Raw genomic sequence first — 24,848 nt, forward strand, 5'->3', positions numbered from 1 at the left:
CATGATAGGAGACCTGTATAGGGATGGTACTTTACTGCCGTTCCCCCAACTGCAGAGCGCCATTGATTTACCGAGGGGTGATTTTCTGTTACATACAGCCTTGGTGTCGGGAATACAGAAACACTGGAAGACCGGTCAGGCAGAGCCGCCCACATCATTGGGCTGTCAATATGTTACGATGGCTGCTGGCACTTTCAAGGCTATCTCCTGTTTATACAGGAGATTGGCACTGGAGGGACACCACCACCCTTAGATCGGTTGAGGGAACGCTGGGAGGAGGACCTCGGCCAACCGATACCGGAGGTGACCTGGCAACAGCTCGTACGGCGAGCCTGGAAGGGCACGCGCAATGTTCGGTTCCAGCTGGTCCAATATTTTACGCTACACAGGGCTTACTGGTCGCCGGTCAAAATACAGCAGATCTTTGGGGGGGCTCATTCAGCGTGCCCTCGATGCGCCGTGGAAGGAGCCGGCTTTGGCCATATGTTTTGGTCCTGTGCGGGACTGGGCACGTACTGGACTGATGTTATGGCGTGTTTGAATGAGGTCACGGGGCGTCAAGTTGAAGTGAATATGGGGACCTGCCCTTTACTCTGGTTTCCACACACACCAGCCACTAAAATTACAAGTAAATTCCTTGACTTGGGGTTGATTATGGCTAAGCGGGAACTCACTATGCACTGGAAGTCTAGGGGGGGCCCCAAGCTATCTTAGATGGCGGGGGAGTTTCCAACAATGGGCAAATAGTGAAGGGACTCTTAGAATGCAATTAGCCAGACGCACTTCTAACGATAAAGTGCTGGAAGCGGCCAGGGCGTGGGGTGCACTAGTAGCGGACCTTCAATCGACAATAGAGGCTAGTGAGGAGGAGGGGATGGCGACGCCAGTGGATCAGACACTTGAACCCGATGCGGGGGGAGCGGGGGTATCTGCGGGAGGCGATGATGGCTAGGCCAAGGTACTCCAGTACATATGATGGGCTACACACCTGTGAAAAACGAATGACAGATTACTGGGACCATATGCTATGTTTTCCATGTTATTTGGATCATCGAACTTTTGATGACTATGTTAATGGCTATCTTCGGAGGAGTTGGGTGATGCAGCACAAAGGTTTATATTACGCTATAGGGGAGGGTGGTGGAGGCACACTGATTAGGGGGGGGTGGGAGTAGTGGGGGAGGGGAGACAGGGATGTAGAGAGCAACAGGGGATGCGGGATAATGTTACATTATACTGGAATTATGCTGTACTGACGTAAACCTGCTTCTGCTATCTATATGTAAGATGTTTGACAAAACTTAATAAAAATCTGTTCAATCTAGATAGTCTATCAGACCGAGCATTACCAAAGCTAATAAAGTTGTGCTTCGGATAGCGACTTCTAGCTGCAGATTCCTTACCTATTGAATAGATACCAAAGCAGTACCTTTTGAAGGCGGGTATGTGAATCAACTACTCAAAGTCCTGCAGGCAAAGTCCCCCTCCTGGTGAACAGATGACAATACGTAATAAACGTATGGAGAACTGCCCATGTAGCTGCCTAGCATATGTCAAGGACAGGCTCGCCACATGCTAATGCAGGGATAGAAGCTTAAAACGGTACAAAAGGGGGTGGTGATGGACGGAGCATCTGAACCAATCAAACATTCACACCCAGTCAAAAGATCTGGGTTTGACCCATCACCGTTCTTTAGCCCACTCTGTCACCCCAGTTCAGACATGGCTATATGCAAATCAGTCTGAAACTGTGCCTCATGGGAACAGTCCTGCCCGAACTGCCAAGCCATGCCTTCCCTGGACCGGAAACAAGCTTCCGAGGACCGGTTGCTAGGATGCAGGTAGTGGACACTGAAGAGTACCAATAAGACCTTTTCCAAAGTACACAACCTTAGCTGAAACGTATAATATACAAAAGGAAACATACCTGCCATCTGTAAAATTGCAAACCGAATCAAAGGGTACAAAGTTGGGTCATTGGTATTTAGCCACTTGAACAATATATCTAAATCGAGGGTTGGATCAGAGCATAGTGAGGCATAATATTCAACTAGCGAAGAAGACCTCTGCTTCTGAAAACGGAAGGGGCATAAGTAATCATCTACAATGGTCTAGGGGTGCAATAGTGTGCTGCTCCATGTATGGCGAAGCGTACCCGTGGAGCTAAATTAAGTAATAAGGAATTCGTTTGCCAAGCCAGAGTCAGCAGTTTGGGAATTATTTGCTTCCGGTGCATGGCTTGCCTGTAAGGCAATGAATAAGGCATCCCAGCTTTGCGCGATGGGAAATTTGCAGAGCCCAGCTGTTTCCTCTCTGTGCAGCACCGTGCTTTCCACCTGTGCCCATATTGTGAGGGAACGCCTCCAACTAAGCGTTTCCGGAGGGTTTGCATTTTTCCATTTCTTAGTTATTAAGCGTTTTGCTGTGATTAGACCTAAATCTTGGAACCTCGAGGGGACCGTATTCTTTTTAGACCTGGCATAAAGCCCTAGTATGCAGACTTCCCATGACAATGGTAACGATGTGCCTGTGCATGAAGCTAGAACTGAGACTACCTCCTGCAAGTAATGTTGAAGGGATGTACAGGCCCACAGCATATGATGTAGGTCAGCGCAGGATGTTTGCAGCGTGGGCATGCAGAGGCGGCAGTATGGAAATATCTATTTATCATGTCAGGCGAGAGATATGCCCTCTGTATGATATATGTTTGTATAAGTTTGAACCTAGAGTTCCTTGGTATGTTTCTGGCACCCGCTAATATGACCTCCCATTCCTTATCAGTCCAGGGCCGGCCTCTGTCTCCCATCTTACTCCGAGACGTTGCAGCGGCTTCAACGTATGCATAAGTAGTGCATCCACCAGCCAGTGCACTACATGTGATACCGTTCCCCCTACTGGACTAATGGGTGCGTACAGTTTCCACAGAGCAACTCACGGTCTCCCCTTGTTCCATAATAACTGGAAGCCATTCCAGTTCTCTCAAAGTCTTGGGTGGAATGTAAAGTGGAAGGTTCGAGAAATAATACAATACGGCCCCCGTTGGTCAGAGCCCGAACTGGATTCCCCCTCCAGCGATCCACTAATGTTCACCACTGCTTGAACTGCCTCGAGTGGACCACTTAGTATCAACTCTGGTGTTAAGCCAGAGGCCTCTGGGTCGAGGACTGCGATTTCCTCAGTCTTCTCCAGCGACGCTGTAGGGTAGTCTCTGGCAGTGCCTCCAGTCTACTTTATGATTAATTATTAGAATCCAGCCACTCCTCCACACTTTCCGGAGTGGTGAAGAAATGGGTCTTGTCATTTGCGAAGACTCTCAGCTTCGCAGGAAACCAAATACTTAAGACCACATTGCCGCAAACGCCTCTTCACAACGCCTCTTCACCGCCAAATAAGAGTGTCTCTGTTTCTGGACTTGGAAGGTGTAGTCCAGGAACATCATAACTTTGAGATTGTCCACTTGTATTTCTTGCAATTTCCGAGTTTCCTGGAGTATGGCATCTGTCTCTGTAGTTTAATAAGCGGATTAAGAACGGCCTCGCGTTCGAGGCAGGGGGCTTGACAGGCACCTTGTGCGCGCTTTCAACAACGAAGTGTGGAGACAGGGCTTTGCCAGGCAACACCAATCGAATCCAGTCTTCCGCATTACTCATTACCTGCGTTTCTTCCTTCCACTACCTCCGGAAGGCCCACGGCGCGTACATTATTGAAAAGGGCCCTGCCTTCAGCATCTTCTGCCCTGTCCCCCAGGAGTTGCACACTATTCAATAGGTCACGGGTGTGCTTCTCGCCGTTGACACTGGCAGAAAAACCTCCGCGATTTCCCCTTCCGTGGCACTAGTGGGGTCTGCAAGTTTCCGGTGATCCGCGTGCAGCAGCGTGAGATCAAGTGCCACTTTATCAATTTTGCCTTCCAGAGACGTGCGGATTTGCTTTATCGTCTCTCCGAGCTGCTCAACAGCTGCCAGCACTGCGTCAAGTTTATTCACCATGGGGTCTGCCGTCTACGCCTCTGCCATCCTGTCCGCTTGCGCACGAGTTGGAGGGTGAGGGGCCACCGCACCCCCAGTGCCAACCTTCGTTCGACCCCCACATGGGGCAACAGGCAGTGAGCTCAAAGCCGGGCGTCTCATGTCTCCGGTACCTTGGGAGCAATTACCGGGATCCTCACCCACTGTTCACAATAGTCGGAGCCCAGGATCAAGCAGGCAGGGCGTACGGGTCTCATCCGCACTGCTCGTAACATATGCCGCAAGAACCTCGACACAGAAGTAGCTAGGTGGGTTTCATCACCCAGAGTCCCAGTGCCGCAATCGAGGGAGGTAGGGCACGCCAGGCGCGATAGGCCTCAATGTGCAGGCAGTCACCAACCCACAGCATCACTAGTAGGAAGACGGAGTAGAGGAGCATGCGGTGCGGCAGATCACGCAAAGCAGGACGCTCGCTTATAGGGTAACACCAGCATAACTCACCCTGGAGTCCACTAAGCGATCCCCACTCTCCCAATGCACGCTGTGCCCCAGACTGCTGCAACAGGCCCGACTTTTACTCTTTAGGCAGTGCTCAGCAGGGTGACCAAGCCGCCGCGCCACAGGCGCCGATATGAATAAATTGTGCGCCGCCACCACGCAAGTTCATGAAGGTACCCCATTACAGTTATTCGGGGCAGAGCAGTCACGGTAAAGGGCTCCCATTCAGCCGCCCAGGCACAGACGCAGGGGTAGTTGCCGGTTCCAGGTAGGTCAGGAGGCCCAGCACCTCTCCATAACCCAGCGCAGTAGCAGGATAAAATATCGGTCCTGTCTCTGGAATGGAGCCCCTCCACCACACTCCTCCACAGCATGGTCTCCCCGGAGTAGTCAGGGCACCTCGAAGCATTTCGCAGCTTCTCAGTTATTGCAGCCACATTTCCCCTGGCGAGGCCTCCTGGGCAGAGTCAAACCCCCGGCCTCGTGGGCAGAGTCAAACCCCCGGCCTCGTGGGCAGAGTCAAACCCCCGGCTGGTTCCGCCGCTTTGCATCCGGCAGTCCCATGATCAGCAGGATTCACCCTTAATGTCAGGCAGGGCGCTCACTGCATCGCCTCCTGATGTCGTCCACTCCGATTAACCCGTCCGTCACTGGAGATGGACGGTGTAGCGAGACGTGCCGCAGGGGGCGTCGGTGCCAAGGCGGAGTAGTCAATCTCCGGCGCCATGTACCTTGCTGCTCCCAATGCCCTGGAGCGACTCGCAGCAAGAGTTTAGGTAGGAAGGTGTGTCTAGGTTTTCTCCGGCAGCTATCCCTCAGTTTCTTTACCGAGACATCGGGGTAGTCTCCGGAGTAGTTTCAGCTGGCAGCAAACCCCTCCAATTCAGGCATATGCGGATAGATGAGGCCAGAGAAGGGAGACGGGACGAAGCTTTACAGCAACACGTCCGTCTACGTTGCTGGCCCCCGTCGACCCAGTGCTCTTGTACACAATTTAGAAACTTAATGCTCTCTTGGGATCCAAGTGATGGAGTGGTTTCTCCTTCAAGGGGTGAGGCAGAGCATACCCACAGCAGCGGAGTTAACTTTAGTCAGAAAGGATGCCAGACTTCGCACAATCAGTTTGTCTGGGAAGAAGACTGTGTATGGTGGATTAAACAAAGAGCCTAAAGCTCAATGACACGCCATGAGGAAAAATTGCCCCCCCCACCACCTGCCTGGACATATGCCAGGCAAAATAAGGTCTTTAGTCCCAGATTTAATAATATCGTGAAACAGAAGAAAAAACATTTAAAACATGGAGGAACCTGGTGTACAATTATAGCATGGAGGATAGAGCCAAGGAGAAAAAGGAACTTAAGAATTACTCAGCCCTGATCAATTTCACCAAAAGGGAGTTCTACGAGAGTAGGATTGAAAGGTCAGAAAACAAACCTAGAAACGTTTTCAAAATAGTAAAACATTTCTGAAATCCGGTTGCATGCCGCAGAAGCAAGATTTCTTCAGCCAAGTGTTGTTAACAAGTAGCCTCGTTTTTCATAATAAAACTACAGGAAATCCTGAAAAGCTGAACCATACCAGAATATTCAGGAGCCGGTCCTTTGATTCCAGCTAGGACTCCAAATATTGTGTCCTGTTCCCTTTCCTCTTAACTCCATCTCTATGGCAGCCACCAGAGCATCCATATTAATCCTTAAATCAGGCTTCCTCTCCAATTCCTGCCCTCCCTTTCTTTTAGATCTGAAGTGGACACCATTAGCCCAGTGAGGAATTTCCGGATAAATAGGTAATTCGGAACCACCATAGTTTATTCCAGTTGAAAAACATGCCAAATTGTTACCCCTTCTTAAAAACCCCAATATTTCATGCAATTACAGACCCAACTCAACTTGTAGAAAAGTTTGTTGGAAGGCAGCTGTCTAACTATATAGAATCAAATGAGCTGCTACGCCACAGTCAATCTGGGTTGAGGCCAAAATTCAGCACAGACTGCTCTTTTGGAAGCCTGTGCTGCTTAAAAACATGCTAGACGCAGGAGGAAAGAATCCTGGTATTGCTAAATCAGTCAACTACTTTTACTCAGATATAGGAATTAGAGGTACTGCATGGATTGGAATAAATCTTTCCTCAAAGACCGGTCAGGAAGTCTGGCTGGTCCCTTTTTCGTCAGGCAGCGTGGTGTCTCAGTAGGGGACTCAGGATAGCTCTCAAACCAATGCTCTGTAAAAACAGTAAGACATTTCTCGAAAAATTGTATCAAATATTAAATAAATGTTCCTTGGATTTGATTCTATTGATAGTCGAGGAACTCTCAAAGGTTCTTCTTGAGATCGAAGAAGAAATCAACGCCCTAAAAGCAGAAATGAACAAAATCCCAGATCTTGATAAAACATTGGAGGACATCAATCAAAAGTTAGACCGCTACGCCAAAGAGGTTAATGAAAGAAAGTTACGGAAATATCGTCGTGACACTTTGGATTACAAGTTAGAAGAGGTGTATACCTGGGCGGAAATCTATAACCAGAAGAAATGGCAAACTCAGCAACAATCCCGTAAACCTGTTACAGCATCTTCAGATGAAAGTGTAGTGTCCGATTCCGAGATTGCACAATCCAGACCACCTGTCAGCATCAGTCTCACGCAAATCACTAAACCATCCACCAGTCAAATTACCTCACAACAACCGTCTTTTTTAGCCATAAGTCCGGCAGCAAACGCTCCCCCGACAAGAAGTCAAGAACAAGAAGGGCAAAAAGAAACAGAAGAGGAGATAGCCAAAAGGACCAGGAGCCAGTTGCAGAAAACAATTTAGTGATAAACATTTCATCAAAACAACTCACTAAAGCACAAATTCAGCTTCTGAACAAAGGCACTACTTTCGTACCTACCTATAGATCTAATCCTGGTGAGACAAATTGCTCTTTTCAAATTCTTCAGAAATTTGAAATTAAGATATTTTTTCAAGGATAGTGACCAAACCTCAACATCTGAATCATGGGATTAAACCACCCAGTACATTTTGCGCACCTACATCGCACAAAACATTAGAAGCGTTTGAAAGAACGGTCATGTCAGAAGTACAGAAAATTCCTTTCAGAAAACCTAACAAATCGAACTTATCAACCAAAGAGTGGAACACACTTAAAAATTTGAGTCAAGACAAAAACCTCACCTTTCAAAAAGCAGATAAGGGCGGTGCTCTGATTGTTATGGATACTGAATTCTACACAAGGAGTGTTGATAACCATGTGCATAACCATGAAATTTATCTACCATTGGAAGGAGATCCCACACATGAATATCAACTTGTTTTGCAACAAATATTGGATCACGCTTCAGCCATGAAGTGGATCAGTCAAAAAACATATGCTTTCTTCAATTTGAAACATCTCAGAAGACCGCGACTATATATGTTGCCCAAGATCCACAAGGATCTCACCAACCCTCCATTCAGACCCATCGTCTCGGCGTGTGGGTCCATCTCGGAACCAATTGGTAAATTCATTGACAAATTTTTACAACCGTTGGTACAAAACGGTGAGACATTCATTAAGGACACGACAGCTTTCTTGAACATGTTGCGATCTGTTGTTCTACAGCAAGAGGGTACATATTGGCTTTGCACCATTGACGTCATCGCGTTGTATACTTCCATCCCACACAAGGAGGGCATTGAAGCACTGGAATGGTGTTTATTGAACAGTGATTTGGAGGAGTACCAAAAAGTCTTGATCTTGGAATTAATGCAATTCGCATTATACCATAGTTATTTCGAATGGAAAGGCCAGTTCTTCAACCAAGCAAACGGGACCTCAATGGGTTTTGGGGGGGCCCCCTCATACGCGAATATTTTCATGCATAATTTTGAGACAGACTATATTTTAAGCAACTGCACTTGGACCGAAGGGATAATCCTCTTCAAGCGATATATTGATGACATTTTCCTAATTTGGCGAGGATCTAAAGAACAATTGGAACTGAATATAGAGGCACTCAACTCTCACAATGAAAGGATTAAGTTTACACATACTACTTCTCAAGAATCAATAGCATTTCTGGATGTACAAGTCATGTTGGTTAATGAAATCAAAACCAAAGTTTTCCAAAAACCCACTGACAGAAATGCCAGCCTCGCTTTTCAAAGTTTCCATCCTGATGCATTAAAAAAACATTTTCCAACTTCGCAATATATCAGACTAGAGAGAATCACGTCAAGTGAAGAGGATCTACAACTCTCGTTCAAGTAACAAACGCAGAAGTATGAACACAGAGGATATCCTCCAGATATCTTGCAAACCGCTTTGAAAAAAGTTGACAACATCAGTAGAGACATCCTATTAGTACCCAAAGCTAAAAGTACGGAACTGAAAACAGTATGTGTGTTGAAACATTCTACAGATTCGTGTAAAATAAAGCGCATTGTGAATAAACACTGGCATTTAATACAAACTGAACCTGATTTGAATAAGTTATATTGCGACAAAGTCACATTTGCATTCCAAAGATCAAAAAATCTAAGAGAGCTTCTGAACACACCAACTAAGGACAAACAAATATGGAAGGGCATGTTGAAATGTTTAAACTGCACACACTGCAACAATGTAATGACTGGTAAAATGTTCATGCATCCAACTAAAGGTCATCCTATTGAACTGCAACATTCCAGCACCTGTGACACAACTAATTCCATTTATTGCATTAAATGCCCATGCGGCAAAATATATGTGGGACAAACTGAAAGTCCGTATAACGGAACACAAAAGCAACATTAGACTTGAGAACAAGAAATCTTCCTTAGCTTGTCATTGGAAAGAAGCTGGTCACCAAATTTCCCAATTAAAATTCATGGTTCTCGAGACTATCTCGCAACGCCAAGACCTGGATCCAGTTAAGCAAAGACTAAGAGCGGAATTTTACTGGATCAAAAAATTGAACTCTAATCACCCAATTGGTTTGAATGATCGTGTTGAACACTCATGCTTTTTATGATCTGATATATATTAGCACTGGTTTCTGAATAACACTGATCCCCATGATATATGCATTGATTTATGCATTTTACTGTGCATTGTTTTCACATTGTCAGGTATTGGCGTTATGATGTTTATCAGTTCCATTTGTATTGTTTCGTTACTGGTTTAGGATTATATGTGCCTTTATTCTTTGTAATTCACTAGGGTTCCATTACCAATTGCATCTAGGCGCGCTCCGTATTTCTTTGTTATGAAGTCGCGTTACTCACATCACGTGATGAGGGTTAGTTTTGATAGCCACTCTTTCTATTGGTCTAAATCGCGATCACATGATGGCGCGTTAGCCTATGTTATGCACGCTTTTACGGAGGTCGGTATTCCACTGAATGCTTCGAGTCGCGCCAGCGTCCGTTTGCTTGTAAGTTTGAGTACATTTCGTTTACCTATTTGTGCACTTTCGTTTACATTTCCGGTACTGTGGTATGATTTTGGTCACGATAATGGCATGAATCACGTTTGAATTAGAGCGCATCACTTGCACGAGGGGTTCAGTTCTAGTGGTGATGTATCTCGTTTCTTCAGCACGTTTTTCTGGTACCTGACTTGCACATTCTTTCTTCGGATTTTCAGCGTCGATCGCATAGCAACCAATTGCATGTGAAGTCACTGCATGTACATCAGGCTGATTTTGTCACTATTTATATATATATATATTCCGAGTGAATAATATGGTCCTGTTTGTCCCTTGTTTCAGACCCCTGACGAAGGGTCAAGGTTGTATGACCCAAAATGCATTGGGTGAATTGAAAAACGATATGGCATAATGCACACCTCTACATAAGAATGTAATTATGTATGCAAAGGAATTGGATGGACATATGAGGTCATTAATCTCTATTTGAAGTTTATGAATATTGGAAATAAAATCCACGAAACTTGGATAAGAAACCTTGTGGTTTCAAAGTTTATTTGCGCTCAGCCTCGAGGATAGTTGGCTCTGTCCTCATCATTCATTGTCTCAGTAGGAGTGCCACAAGATTTGGCGAGAGCTCCACGATGTTCAACATTTATAGGACCCCCGCTTGCGGCATTTGTCAAGTTTTTCGGGGCCAAGATAATCTGTCATGTTAATGACACAGCTCGTCTTACTTCAAGAACGGTAAGTCAATTGTGCCGGATGCTATTAAGCTCAGTCTATCAGCAGTTTTTCATTGGATAAATATCAACCAACTTAAGTGTAACACCGATAAGACAGAGGTTTTCAGTTTTGGACATCATTTCAACTTAAACCTGCAAGTAGATTGGCCAGATGAGGAGTCTCCGCCTAACATGCTTGTTGTTGTGGTAAAAAAACTTGTGAGTTAAGATCGATAAACACATGACCTTGCACAACCAACATTAACAGTATTTGGCACGCGTTTTTGCCTTTTGCGTAAGGCAAAAAAATTCCTGCATTTCCTCTCTGTGCCTGGGAGGATAACCGTGATCCTGGCCTTGATTATTTCCAGGCTGGATTACACCAAAGTCCTTTATGCAGGCCTCCCACAAAGCTTGGTGAAGAAATTGCAAACTGTCCAAAATGCAGCTGTTCGTCTGGCACTCAGACTCCTAAGACTGGCTCATTTCTCTGCATATCTTATTGAAAACACTTCTAATTCAGAGCATTAAACCTCATAGGTCCGGGTTATCGGTCCTCCAGGATACGCAGTTGCATCTCCTAGAGAAACTTGCACTCTCTGTGCAGCCATTTGACCACAGTTCCTAGGGTCCACCTCACTAAAGCAGGAGAGGGAGGGGGGAGAACCTTTCCCCCCCATGGACAATAGACCTAGAAAAAGCTTCTAGCAGAAGTGTCAAATGGAAGGGGAGGGGCCTTTTACAAGAAACACTCAAGACCTGGCTCTTTGCCCTCTAATCTTCCTGCACTCCATTTTCTCTTTGCACTCCGAATAGTGGAGGGCATATGCTCAATAAATCCCTACTCATTCATTCACTCATGCATGCCTAGATAATGAGACGAGAAACAGTCTTAATGCTAAGGAGCCATAAGGGGCAGGAATAAGGAAGCTTGAACGGAGCGCACATCAAATAATTAAGGACCAGACTATGATCTCACTGCAGCATCACAAAAGTACAAGGGGGAAACCTATGTTGGAGCCTTTTCAGAAATCGCATCACAAGTGACTTAAATAAGGACGGACGATCTGGCAAGAAGGCCAGAAAGTATCCCTTAACTGTGGGCAAGATGGAAGAACATTTTACACTCCTATTTGGTGGCAATAGGAGGGGAAATGTTTTCTGCATCTAAGAAGCAAAGTGTTGTACTCCACAATCTTGGAGGAGAAGGCAGAAATATTTAATGACAGCCTAGAAAAAATAAGTTTAGATGGAGGGGGACCAATTGTTCGCATGGTGTAACAAGGTCAGGATTCAAAAGAAGTTCTTGGCCAAGAACTCCAATTTGAAAGAAGAAATTGCAGAGATCAGATGAGGAACATACCACAAATTGTTTGAAAGAAATTAGGCTCAAGTGGTAGTGCCTAAAACATTAAGGGATCAGTGAGAGCCCTTAGTGAGTCGCGATTACAGTAAGATTTAATGTTATCGTTGCAGCAGCAAACACATTGCAAACAGTCGTAATTGTTATGCAAAACATTTTACATGTTGGAAATGCGGGCAGGATGGGTCATTTTGCAAGGGTGTGCAGAAGTTAATTACAAGTTGGCAAACAAGAAAAAGTTAATCGTCAAATTAAAGAGGCTCAAAGTGGTGTGAATACTATGGTTGAGTGTTATGTAAACTGAATGAAAATGAATGCGATACCGGAACATTGATCACGCCAGAGTATAATTTAATAAAGGATGGAGGGATAGTGAGAGAAGATCACTGTACTTGCAGATTCTGGTTCACAGTACACCTTGGTAGGAGACTATCTGGAAGGGGGTTTGTGGCAAAGATTGTATAGATCTACTGGAATCCATTACTGGCCATTAGGGTTTAGGGTGCCACAGTGAATTTGATTGAATGGGATGCGCAATTATGATGATCCGTTTTTAAAGAAAAATAAACATGGTGTAACATTTGTGTTGCCCAGAAAGAAGATTGTTTACGGGGTGTAGACACCGGAGGGATTTGGGGACCATGCACAATCCTAACACACCGGAGCAAGCATTGACAAGTAGCTTGGGTGAGGCTTAGGACAATTATTACATTTGCTGAAGTTCTTAAAGATACATTGCGAAAATTAAAGGGGTTTAACCACCAAATAACAGTCAAGGAAGGGGCAAGCACTGTAGTTCACTACTTTCACAAGTTCTCACTTATGATTTGGTCCATTAAGGAACGAACACCAAGGATTACTAGAAGCAGGTATTACCGGAAAACTGAATCTTAAAGTGGTTCATCCTAGTTGTTTTGGCACCCAAACATAGTGGAAAAATATCAGGATATGCAATGACTAACAAAAACAAGGATAGATAGGTTACTACTGCCCAACACTGGAGGAGTAATAATTGCTGCAGGATCTGCAGGTGGTTAGTGCGAATGATATTTACATTGCATTTAAAGTAATACTGGGTAAAAAATTCAGACACTTGACTGCGCGTGTACACCTTTGGGAGCATATCGCTTTGTGCATACCCATTTGGTTTGGCATTGGTTGAAGCATGTTTTCAACATGTATTGTTGAAGGTATTACCCAAGTGCAAGAGTTTTAAGCTGGCATTTTAGTCTTTGGACCAAAGAAGATCATGATAGAGTATTTGTCAAAGTGTTAGAAAGGTTACAAGGTAAAGGCCCGTCTCTGAAAAGGGAGAAATGCAAGTTAGTGTAGTGTTTGCCATAAGGCAGTTCTTAAGAAAAGGAGAAGCTTATGTTGAAGTGTGCTAGTGCTTTCAAAGTTAAATTGTGCATTGGGTAGTTACCCACGTTGGGTCATTTTGCTGCGTTTGAAAAGGATCATTTTGACTACAGTTGAGAGTTCAAAAGGTTTGGGTGTGGTTGTCACAGAGGACAATAGTGAAGAAAAAGTGGTGGCTTTCACCTCTAGGACAGTGAAGATAGGAGAATTACTCTGTAGTAGAAAGATAGACACTTCAGTGCACTTGGGGTATACAGCATTTACAATTATATTTACTGGGGTTGCAGTTTGTAGAAGGGACAGACCATAGGTCATTGGTGATTTTAGTTGACAGCAAAGGGAGTGAGAGCCAAATCATGGATCGATGGACGAAGAGGTCAGAGATTTATCTTTCACTTAGTATACTTGGCTTGGACTTAATCAGAGAGCTGATTGTCTCGGCTGCCTGTAAAGACCCTAAGACATAGGATAAAGGAAACTTGTGCATCATGGGAGCGAGCAAGTTACTGGTAGCCTCAAATGGATCATATGCATTGGTGGTAAGAAACGGTATCCAACGTGCTGATTTTGAGAGTCCAGGAGAGCTTTATGTCACCCGTAGATGTACCAGGAAGGCCATGGAGTAACTTGGTAAAGGATATTGTTGGCCCGTTTAGTCTACTGCGCTTTGGAAGGTTTGCGATTATACTTCTAAATGGATTTCACTTGGTTGGGTCAGTGCTGTAAGCACCCAAACGGGGCTTGATTTTCTTAAAGATTAATTTGATAGAGAAGGCATTCCTAATGCTATCTCTGATATTAGGAGCGCAATTCACATCCTTAGTTATACAAGAGTTTGAGAAAGATGGTGGTTACACATTTAAGAATGTCTCTTTACTTGCCACTGGCAAATGGTTGCGTTAGGACCATGAAAAGATTGATCAAAGGGTGCGTACAACTAGCAGTACATAGCAAGTATCCTTTTAAGAGCGCTTTAAGAGAAACTGTGGATTCACAGGGACACGCCTAACAATGATTAACCAGACTCCTTTCCAATAAAAAAAAAGGGAGGGGGGTTAGAACTAGAATGCACCCAGAGTGGCTGACGAGAAAGAGCAAGGAGGGAGTGCCTTTGAACAAAGCAACACAGAAAAAGATAATGAGACATCAAGAGTACTAAAAGAGCAGATTTGACTGCATGTATGGAGTAAATGTGTGAGTATTTAAATGACAGGGTTTGCAAGTGGACCTTTCATGGTCACTGAAGTTACATCCAATTTAGGAAGAGTGGACACTAAAGATTGGCGGAGTAAGTTTCATGTCGCGGTTGGTGAAGTATACTGGTGTCAATGTCTTGGAAGGGAAGATCGTGAGGTATTGTGAATTGAAAAGGCTTGGTGAATCTCAATGTTTGGAATCACCTTTCAGGAGAGCAATTAGTCCATCCACTTGAATGAGAAACCTATGTCAGTAGATATTTTCGGTTTTCAATGTATGTTACTTTCTTTATGATGTTATTTATATGCACTCTTTAGTCATGATGTAGGTTAGTAGATTTATTCATTCTCATTTGATCATTATCGGATCTTATGTTTTTACCTCCCATGTTCGGAAGGCGTTAGTTCGTACCCTGGTTCATTCTTTTTCTAACATCCCTTTCCAGAAATTTAGTTTTGAAACACACTGTATGACCTGCATTGTTTTTTTGTTTGTTCTGGAGCAAGGGTGTGTGGGTGTGTTGCGTCTACTGTGCTACTGGTCTGTATGTAGCACAACATTCCTTGTTGGGACTGTGGACTATGTCATGATATAGATTAGAATGGGAAGGACTGATGGAAAGGCAGACGCTGGGGCAAAAGGCTGCGTTGTGAGGATCGTTTGGTGTTGTCCGTTTTTTCTCCACTGTGCAGAATAGAGGTTTTTCTTCTATAGCTGTGGTGCCTGCCATTCATTACAACTCCACATAAGTTGAGCATAACATTCCATATTCCAGACCCACATTATTAGCGGTCTACATTATCGGAACACCTACAGAATAGATCAAGCATTACTCTAAAGTCACTGGATTTACCCTGAACACCAACTTCACCCTCGAGAACACTGCAAAAAAACAAACAAACCAAAAACACCTTAGGGCCTTAATAAATATGATCACCCCCAATCTTGATAAAATTGATTCCTTGACGGCCCACACCATTTTTAAAACCAATGGCTTTAATGACAAAGCCATCGCGACTGGCAACACCATTAATCTTACGGACTAGCTCAGCATCTCTGGTGGACTTGCTACATCTGCAGCCAGCACATGAGAACGTAGACTAAGTAGCGTAAAAAGGAAAAACAAGACAGCCCATTTTACAACTTTGCACCCAGCATGTGGAACAACATTGCTTTATCCATCAGGGAGGTCCCAGTGCTGCTCCAATATAAGAAAGTAGAAGACTTCTCTTTAATAAGCACTTGACAATGCCTTAATTATCCATCATCCAGCTAACTCTCCAATCACTCATGACTTTATGCTAGTCTTATCCAGTACACTGCTCTGCTGCCTTCTGTGCTACAAAAATACCATAGACATGCAAGATGAGGGGAGTTAAGCTAGTTAACATCTGCCCACATATGGAATGTACCAGGTGGGGTTGCTCCTGCCTCAGAACTACAGACAGACATTCTAAAAACATCACATTTTGAAATGTCCAGATTCAAATTCCAGTTTACCTATAACAATCCCTAATGGCCAGGAGTAGCAACAAATTCATACTTTCATGGTCGCATTTCAATTTCACCAATCATACTATGACAAAATCACAGAAGAGTAATCGTTAAATGACTAAATTTGTCAAAAACGCTCCCATCTTTCAGGTGTATCTTTCAAAAGATGCAGCTCACCTTAACCTTTTTAGCTTGGATGTTTACTTGCTGCCAGGCATTTTCCTTAAGTCTGTCAAGGTCTGTAAATTTTTTCAGTACATCTTCTATCTGTAAAAGGGAATACATGTTGGTTTTCTAGATTTACGATGAATGGCAACAGTAATACTATTATCTAAAATGACTCCTTAGAAGTACATTTAAAACTGTACAAAATAGTATGTTAAGACCAGAAAACACCAAATGATACCACTGAAAAACTTAACTTAGGTTTTAATTCTCCCATACTCATTAGTGTTGGTAAACATTTACAAGTCTAAAAATACACAATCTGCTTAAATAGTCTTTTTTTAATTAACCAAAAGGAATGTAATGATTTTCTGTTCCATCAAAATGCACAGTAAAAGGATTAGCTGTTATTTGGTGAATTCAGTTTTCTTTATTGGAGGTTGGTGTGAGGTGCAGTAACTACTAGAAACAAACTAACTTCAGATTTAAAAGGGTGGTTTGCACACGTCTAGACAAGTTGCTTCAGTCTCGCCAATACATCAAGTTACATGTAGATCAATCAATTTTACTCACACTTCCATCGTTTAAGCAGATAAGTACTGGTTCTTATGAGCACGTAAGCAGCCACAATTGAAGAAACACCCTTCTCTAAATAGGATTTGAAAGAACCACTATACATGTTTGGATAGGTGAACAAGTCCTTAATTGCTAAAACAATTGAAATGCGAGTAAAATTAACCAACTGAACGAACAAGTTACTTACCTTCGGTAACGATATATCTGTAAGAAACAGTAGTTAGTATTAGATTCCTTACCTTAGAATATCCCCAGGCGTCAGTCTGGATCCGGAAACTTTTGCGTAGCAGTACCCCTGCGCGTCGGTAGGCGTCGTCTGCAGGCGTCCCCTGCGGCTCCGCGTCGTCGGCGTCGTGCGCCGTGATGACGTCGCTGGAGTATATAGAAGCCGCCTCCGCGCGCTGACGTCAGTTCTTTGCACACAGCTTTTCCGCGCCAGAACACGCAGAGCCATGTGAGAACTAACACTGGTGCCATTTGAAACTAGGGCCCTGAAAGGGATGTCCTTAACCCTAGGTATCAGTTCGCAGAACGGGGAGGACGGGTGGGGCGGTAAGGAATCTAATACTAACTACTGTTTCTTACAGATATATCGTTACCGAAGGTAAGTAACTTGTTCATCTGAAAGAAACAGGTTAGTATTAGATTCCTTACCTTAGAATAGATACCCCAGCAATACCAACCCCGGTGGTGGGTCTGCGAACCAATACAATCCTACACCAGAAAATCCTGGAGGACCGAACGGCCAAAGAAGCCGTCCCTCCGGACTTGACTGTCCAGGCAGTAATGCCTCGCAAAGGTGTGCAGCGAGGCCCACGTAGCCGCCTGGCAAATGTCCTGCAAAGGGACTCCCCGGCCCAAGGCAGTAGTAGCCGCCGTGGCCCGAGTGGAATGGGCCCTCAGCCCAACAGGAGGCTCCTTCCGAGCCAAAGAGTAGCATGCTTTGATGCACAGGACGACCCACCGCGAGATGGTTCGTTTCTGTACCGCCCTTCCCTTCTTCTCACCCACGTAGCCAACAAACAGTTGGCCATCCACCCGGAACTGGCGTGTGCGATCCATATAAAATGAAAGCGCACGTTTTGGGTCCAGACGATGGAGCCGCTCCTCATCTTTTGAAGGATGCGGAGGCGGGAAGAAGGAGGGTAAGGTGATGGACTGCCCGATGTGAAAACCAGAAACTACTTTGGGCAGGAAAGAAGCTCTAGTCCTAAGAACCACCTTGTCAGGATGAACGGACAAGAAAGGAGGTTTGACAGAAAGAGCCTGGAGCTCACTCACTCTCCTGGCAGAGGTGATGGCAACCAGGAAGGCCGTCTTTAAAGTGAGCAGACGGAGAGGACAGGAATGAAGCGGCTCAAAGGGAGCACACATCAAGAATGTCAGAACCAGGTTCAAGTCCCACTGAGGCATCACAAACGGAACAGGTGGATACATGTGCGTGATGCCTTTCAAGAATCTCAGTACAATAGGGGACTTGAATAAAGATGGCTGATCAGGTAGCCTTAAGAAGGCGGAAAGGGCAGAAAGGTAGCCCTTGATAGTGCCCAGAGCAGAGCCCTGCTGGGCAAGGGAAAGAAGGAAGAGGAGAACCTCGGAAAGAGGGGCAGAAATGGGATCCACAGCCTTTGCTGTGCACCATGCCACAAATCTGTTCCACCGGCAGGCGTATACAGACTTTGTGGAGAGACGCCTGGCTGCCAGAATCACATCACAGACTTCAGGAGGCAAGTCAAATGGCCTCAACTGTCGCCGCTCAATCTCCAAGCATGGAGGTGGAGACTGGACAGGTTCGGGTGGAGGACCGTCCCCTGCTGCTGCGACAGAAGGTCCTCCTGAAGGGGCAGGCGGATCGAGGGACCGACTGTCATGCTGAGTAGCTCGGGATACCAGTACCTTCGAGCCCAGTCCGGAGCCACAAGGATAACTTGGGCCCGGTCGCGCCTGATCTTCTTCAGCACTCTGGGCAGAAGTGGTATAGCGGAAAGGCGTACAACAGACCGCAACTCCACTCGCGCTGAAAGGCGTCGCCGAGCGAGTGCCGTCTTGGAAACTCCAACGCGCAGAACTGATGACATTGCGCATTCTCTTCTGTGGCGAATAGATCTAACCAAGGCTCTCCCCATTGCAGAAAGAGACCTTTCGCCACGTCAGAGTTCAGACGCCATTCGTGATCCACCGAGCACCGACGGCTGAGTTCGTCCGCCCTGGCGTTCAGAGAACCTGCCAGGTGTTGAACCGTCAGAGTCACGCCCTGACGTTCCAGCCATTGCCAGAGGCGCAGAGCCTCCTGGCAAAGGGTCCACGACCCCACACCGCCCTGTTTGTTGCAGTACCACATGGCGGTGGTGTTGTCCGTGAACATCTGCACTACACTCCTGTCGACAAAGGGGAGGAATGCCTTCAGTGCTAAGCGAATCGCCCGCAGCTCCAACATGTTGATATGGAGCCGGGACTCCGCCGGAGACCAGATGCCTCTGATCTCCGCCTCTCCCAAGTGGCCTCCCCAGCCCTGGAGGGACGCGTCCGTCACAACTACGTGCTCCGGTTGGGGAAGGGAGAGGGATCTGCCTCTGACCCAATCGCGGTCCGTAAGCCACCACTGCAACTGTCTCGCAGTGCCCTCCGAGATCAGGACGTGGTCGGACAGGTTGCCCTGATGCTGGGCCCACTGAAACTTCAGGTCCCACTGCAGAGCCCGCATCCGCCACCTGGCGTGATGCACCAGAAGGATGCAGGAGGCCATCAGCCCCAGAAGCCGCAGCGTCAACCTGACCGAAACCCGGGACAACGGCTGAAAGATGGGAATCAGAGCCTGAATATCCCGGACCCGCCGTTCCGGAGGATAAACCCGAAACTGCGCCGAGTCGAGAACGGCTCCGATGAAAAGGAGCTTTTGAGAGGGACACAGGTGTGATTTCGGCACATTGATGGAAAACCCCAGCTCGTGCAGGAGGTCTGCCGTCATCTGAAGGTGGTGGACGACTGTTTGGGGCGAGCCCGCCTTCAACAACCAGTCGTCGAGGTAGGGGAAGACTGAAACCCCTAACCGGCGCAGATGAGCTGCGACCACCGCCATCACTTTCGTGAACACCCGTGGGGCGCTGGTAAGGCCGAATGGGAGCACGACAAACTGAAAGTGCTCATGGCCTACCGTGAACCGCAGGTAACGCCGGTGGGCCGGCAGGACGGGGATGTGACAAAACGCATCCTGCAAGTCCAACGCTACCATCCAGTCTTGTGGGTCTAGAGCAGCCAAGACCTGAGCCAAAGTCAACATCTTGAACTTCTCCTTCCGGAGGAAGCCGTTGACGTTCCGTAGGTCCAAGATAGGACGCAGGCCCCCTTTGTCCTTCTTGGGTACCAGAAAGTAGTGGGAGTAGCAACCACACCCTACTTCTGGCCCAGGAACGCGCTCGATGGCCCCCTTGGCCAAGAGGGCCGTAACTTCCTCCTGCAGAAGTGTCAAGTGGTCCCCCGACACACGGTGGTTCTGCGGTGGCATGGCTGGAGGAGAGGTCTCGAAGGGGAGGGAGTAGCTCCTTCGGACGAGCTGCAGCACCCACCTGTCCGACGTGATAGTGCGCCAGCAGGAGTGGTGATGGCGAACCCTGCCACCCACTGGCGTCACATGGGCCCGAAAGCTCGGACTAGGAGGATTTGGAGGCTGCTGCGGGGGGAGGTGTGGACTGACCTCGCCGCTGTCCCCGACCGCCACCACGGCAGAATCCACGGCCGCCACCGCGCTGAGGAGCGCTCTGCGGTGCGTGGCTGGCAGCACGTGTGGGACCGCCCCTTCCATGGCCACGAAAGGAGCGAAACGAACCCGTTTGCTGGCGCTGGGTCGAGAGACCCAAGGACTTGGCAGTGACCCTGGAGTCCTTGAAGCGCTCAAGCGCGTTGTCCGCTTTGTCGCCGAACAGGCGACTGCCATCGAATGGCATGTCCATCAGGGCATTCTGGACATCCGGCGAGAAGTTGGCGGATCTCAGCCAAGCATGGCGACGAATCGCCACCGACGTGGACATTGCTCTGCCCAGCGAGTCGGTCGTGTCAAGACCACACCGTATTGAATACCTCGCCGCGTCCCGGCCTTCAACCAAGGCCTGGCTGAGCTTGTCCCGCACCTCCTGCGGGCATTGCGGCAGACACTCCGCGACCGTATCCCACAGAGAGTGGGTGTAGCGGCCTAAGAGGCATGCGGTATTGCAAGACCGCAGTCCTGCACTCAGAGACGAGAAGACCTTCTTGCCAAACTGGTCATACCGCTTAGATTCCCGATCAGGCAGGGCCGTCGGGAACGCGGACTGGGAAGTGGATGCCTGGATCACCAGACTCTCCGGGGAGGGATGGGTGGACAGGAAGGCAGGGTCGTCCGAACATGGACGGTGACGCCTGGCAACGTTCCGATCAACCGGTGAACCGGAAGCGGGCCTGGACCATGTGCCCAAAAGGACATCCGTCAAGGCGTCATTAAACGGCAGCAGAGGCTCCTGTGGGCATGACTGCGGTTTGAATACCTCGGTGAGGATGTTAGGCTTCACCTTTGCGACGGGGAGCTCAAGGCTCAAGGCCTTGGCAGCCCTCATCAGCACCACCGAATAGGCAGCCCCAGCCTCCGACGCCACAGTGGGAGGCGAGACAAACCCAGGGTTGGGCGACTCGTCCAGACCACTGGCATCACCCAAGTCACCTGCCCAGTCCACGTCGTACTGGCAGTCCCGTGACAAAGGGTCCTCAGACCCCTCCCAACCCTCTCCATAATCGTCTTCATCTCCATAGTTAGAGTCAACGATATAGACCGGCTCCTCGGAGCCAAGGGGCCCCAACGGCCCCGGACTCGGCGGTCCGACTCCACGTCAGGAGTCGAAGAGGGAATGGGGGTGGCACCGCGCGGCGCCGGTGCCCCGACGCCGGCCGGAACTGACGGCGGAGTCACGGCGCTGCGCGGAGGCGGCACCGCGGGTTGCCCCGATGGAATCGGCGACGGAGAGGCCGGTTGACCAGCCGGCGACGACCCTGAAGGGCCCAGCGGCGCCGGGGCCGGAGCCGCCAGCGGGGTCGAGGCCGGAGCACCCGGCGGAGTCGGGGCAGGTGCACCCGAACCGCTCGGGCTCCCAGACGGGACCGACGGTCCCGCAGGCGCCGGAGGAGACCGCGCCCTCATAGCCATGAGGAACTCCTCAATCTCCTCGCGCAACGCGCCTTCTCCAGGGACCGACTGGTATGGGGCAGACGGCGTCGGCGACCCACGCGGGGGTGGGGCCACCCGAACCCCCGGCCGCATCACGCGGGCGTCGGGGGTACGATGATGACTTCTTGTGTCGCTTACCTGAGGAACCGGAGGAATGGTGACGACTTCCGGAGCGCTCATGGCGGCTCAGCGATCGCTCTCTCGACCGCTCCCTTGACCTCCGGCCGGACCGGGACCGCTCTCGACGCGGGGCCGACACCCGGAGCTCGAGTAGCTTGCGGGACCGCTCCCGTCTAGCCTTACTCGTCAAGGCCCGGCAGTCGACGCAGGACTCCACGTCGTGGTCCGCGCCCAGGCACCGGAGGCAAAGTCGATGGTGGTCGGTGACCGACATCAGGCGGTCGCACCCGTCGCAACTTTTAAAACCGGGCATCCTACCGGCACCTGAAATAGTTAGATGTAACAAAAAACTTTGGTCAAAAGACCGGAGTACTGCTCTTCGGATCTGCGCTAACTGGCAAAAAAGAAGAACTGACGTCAGCGCGCGGCGGTGGCGTCTATATACTCCAGCGACGTCATCACGGCGCACGACGCGGAGCCGCAGGGGACACCTGCAGACGACGCCTACCGACGCGCAGGGGTACTGCTACGCAAAAGTTTCCGGATCCAGACTGACGCCTGGGGATATTCTAAGGTAAGGAATCTAATACTAACCTGTTTCTTTCAGATATTTAAAATAATTCATTGCGAGAGAACGGATACAACATATTCAGTGCATCTAACATCTGTAAAAATAGTAATTTTATTTTAGGAGAACATATATGATCAAAAGGCACAAACCTCTTGGAAGAGATATTTTTTATGGCAAGTGAGTCTTCTTACTTCTTTCTCTCATCCTCCCTAACCAGCTGAGAATTGCTAACATCACAAGCACATAAATAGTAGCAAGAAGTATAGTGTTGCTAGGCTGCCCTCGCCCAAAACACTCACCGCAACAAAACCAACCCTCGCCACCATCAGTTTACACAATCATAAGGCTCAAATATACACAGTTGAAAGTATGCCAAGTCTAACGCGCTAGTCAAAGGTCTAGCCTCTTGTGTGGGAGACACTCCACAAAGCTACACCACCAGCAGCACAGGAGCGGCCCAGTGCAGGTTGCAAAATCAGCATCGGGCACCCAATGCAGTTCAATGGAGGTTGTCGGTCACACAAAGAGGCTGCAGGCGCAGCCCACAGGAGGCTGGTTGAAGGTGATCACCGGCTGGGCAGGTAAGTTGGAGGGCTAGGGGGGTGGAGGGCTAGGGGGGTGGAGGGCGTGGGGGGCGGAGGGCGTGGGGGGCGGAGGGCGTGGGGGGCGGAGGGCGTGGGGGGCGGAGGGCGTGGGGGGCGGAGGGCGAGGGGGGCGGAGGGCGAGGGGGGCGGAGGGCGTGGGGGGCGTGGGGGGTTTAAAACCATCGGTTGAGCTCCCAAAGTCCGGAGCAGTGAGGATGAGGAGTAACTTTTGGTGTTGAATCTTCAGGGATGGAGCCAGTCTTGGTGAGGAAGATACTATGTGGAGGCTGCAGGCGACTGTGGGATCCTAGAAAGTTCTGCCACCGATGGAGACTAGGTTAGGACCACTGGGGAGACTTTGCAGGATAGGCGAGCCACTCCAACTTGGGCCCTGGGTGTCAGGTGCAGAGTGGGCAGAGGTTGAGGATCCGCCAGGATCGGAATCCTGGAAGATTGATTTTTTTATTGACTCACTGTCCTCTGAGAACTGGTCTTTATTGAAAAGTGGCAGTCTTCCTGGGATTCTTGGAAGTCGCAGGGATCTTCTTCGCAGGCTTCAGAAGCAGGAGACAGGCCTGTAGGGCTGGGGCCAAGGCAGTAGGTGTCTTCTTGTTTTGCTGCACAGAGTTTTCTTCGTCTGTTTTCTTCTTGGGTTGCAGGAATCGGAGGATCAAGGCTCAGGGGAGCCCCTAAATACTGAATTTAGGGGCATTACAGGGACTGGCATGTGGCAGCCAATGGGCTACTTGCCTTTAGGGTGACTACACCCTTTGAGTGTCCCCTCCTTTTGCAGAGGGGGCATCCCCTCACCCGATTCCATCAAACCCTTCCATTCAAGATGGAGGATTTCCTTTGAACAAAAAAAAAGTGTGTGGGGGGGGGGGTTAACTCAGTCTACAGAACCTTAGGGGTGGTCCTGGCAGAGAGGGGACACTTCTCCCGACCACCAATTGTCCTGCAGATCTTGCTGCCAAAAGTGGGGCTAGTCAATGGGGCGGCATCTCCACTAGCTGGAGAGGCCCTGGCTAGCATATCAAAGGACAAAAAGCCTTTGAGGCTCATCTCACCAGCCTGAATGCTGTTCCTGCTTGGGGGTAGGTGTGAAGCACCTCTACTCCAAACAGCTTTTGTCCCCGACGAACAAGTTACTTACCTTCGGTAACGATATATCTGTAAGAGACATTAGTTAGTGATCGATTCCTTACCTTAGAATTACTCCAAGGCGTCAGACTGGATCCGAAAAGTTTGTCAGCAGGAGCCCTGCGCGTCGGAAGGTAGCGTTGTGCGGCTCAGAGTCAGTCGTTGGTGCTGTGGTCGCAGAGATGACGTTGCTGCAGCTACTTCGATGCCGCCCTCGCGTGCTGACATCAGTTCTGTATATTACTTTCCGCCCCAGGAACACAGAGCCATGCAAGATACTGACCACTGGTGCATTAAAATTAGGGCCCTGAAAAGGATGACCTTAACCCTGGAAATCAGTTAGCAGAACCGGGAGGAAGGGTGGGGCGGTAAGGAATCCATCACCAACTAATGTTTCTTACAGATATATCGTTACTGAAGATAAGCAACTTGTTCATCTGAAAGAAACACGTAGTGATAGATTCCTTACCTTAGAATACATACCCCGGCAATACCAACCCCGGTGGTGG

The 24,848-nt window shown here is 48.3% G+C and overlaps 1 protein-coding gene across 4 annotated transcripts in view; it reads right to left on the reverse strand.

Moving 5' to 3' along the window:
* Positions 1 to 24,848, reverse strand: part of DLGAP5 (DLG associated protein 5) — a 175,962-nt gene that overhangs the window by 30,991 nt on the left and 120,123 nt on the right. For all 4 annotated transcript variants that reach the window (XM_078659842.1, XM_078659841.1, XM_078659840.1 and 1 more), the window contains exon 13: positions 16,167 to 16,256. In XM_078659842.1, the coding sequence (XP_078515968.1) occupies positions 16,167 to 16,256 (90 nt within the window). The remainder of the gene's footprint in view (positions 1 to 16,166; positions 16,257 to 24,848) is intronic.

This window comes from Lissotriton helveticus, chromosome 9, assembly GCF_964261635.1.
Source record: "Lissotriton helveticus chromosome 9, aLisHel1.1, whole genome shotgun sequence".
NCBI classification, from domain to species: domain Eukaryota; kingdom Metazoa; phylum Chordata; class Amphibia; order Caudata; family Salamandridae; genus Lissotriton; species Lissotriton helveticus.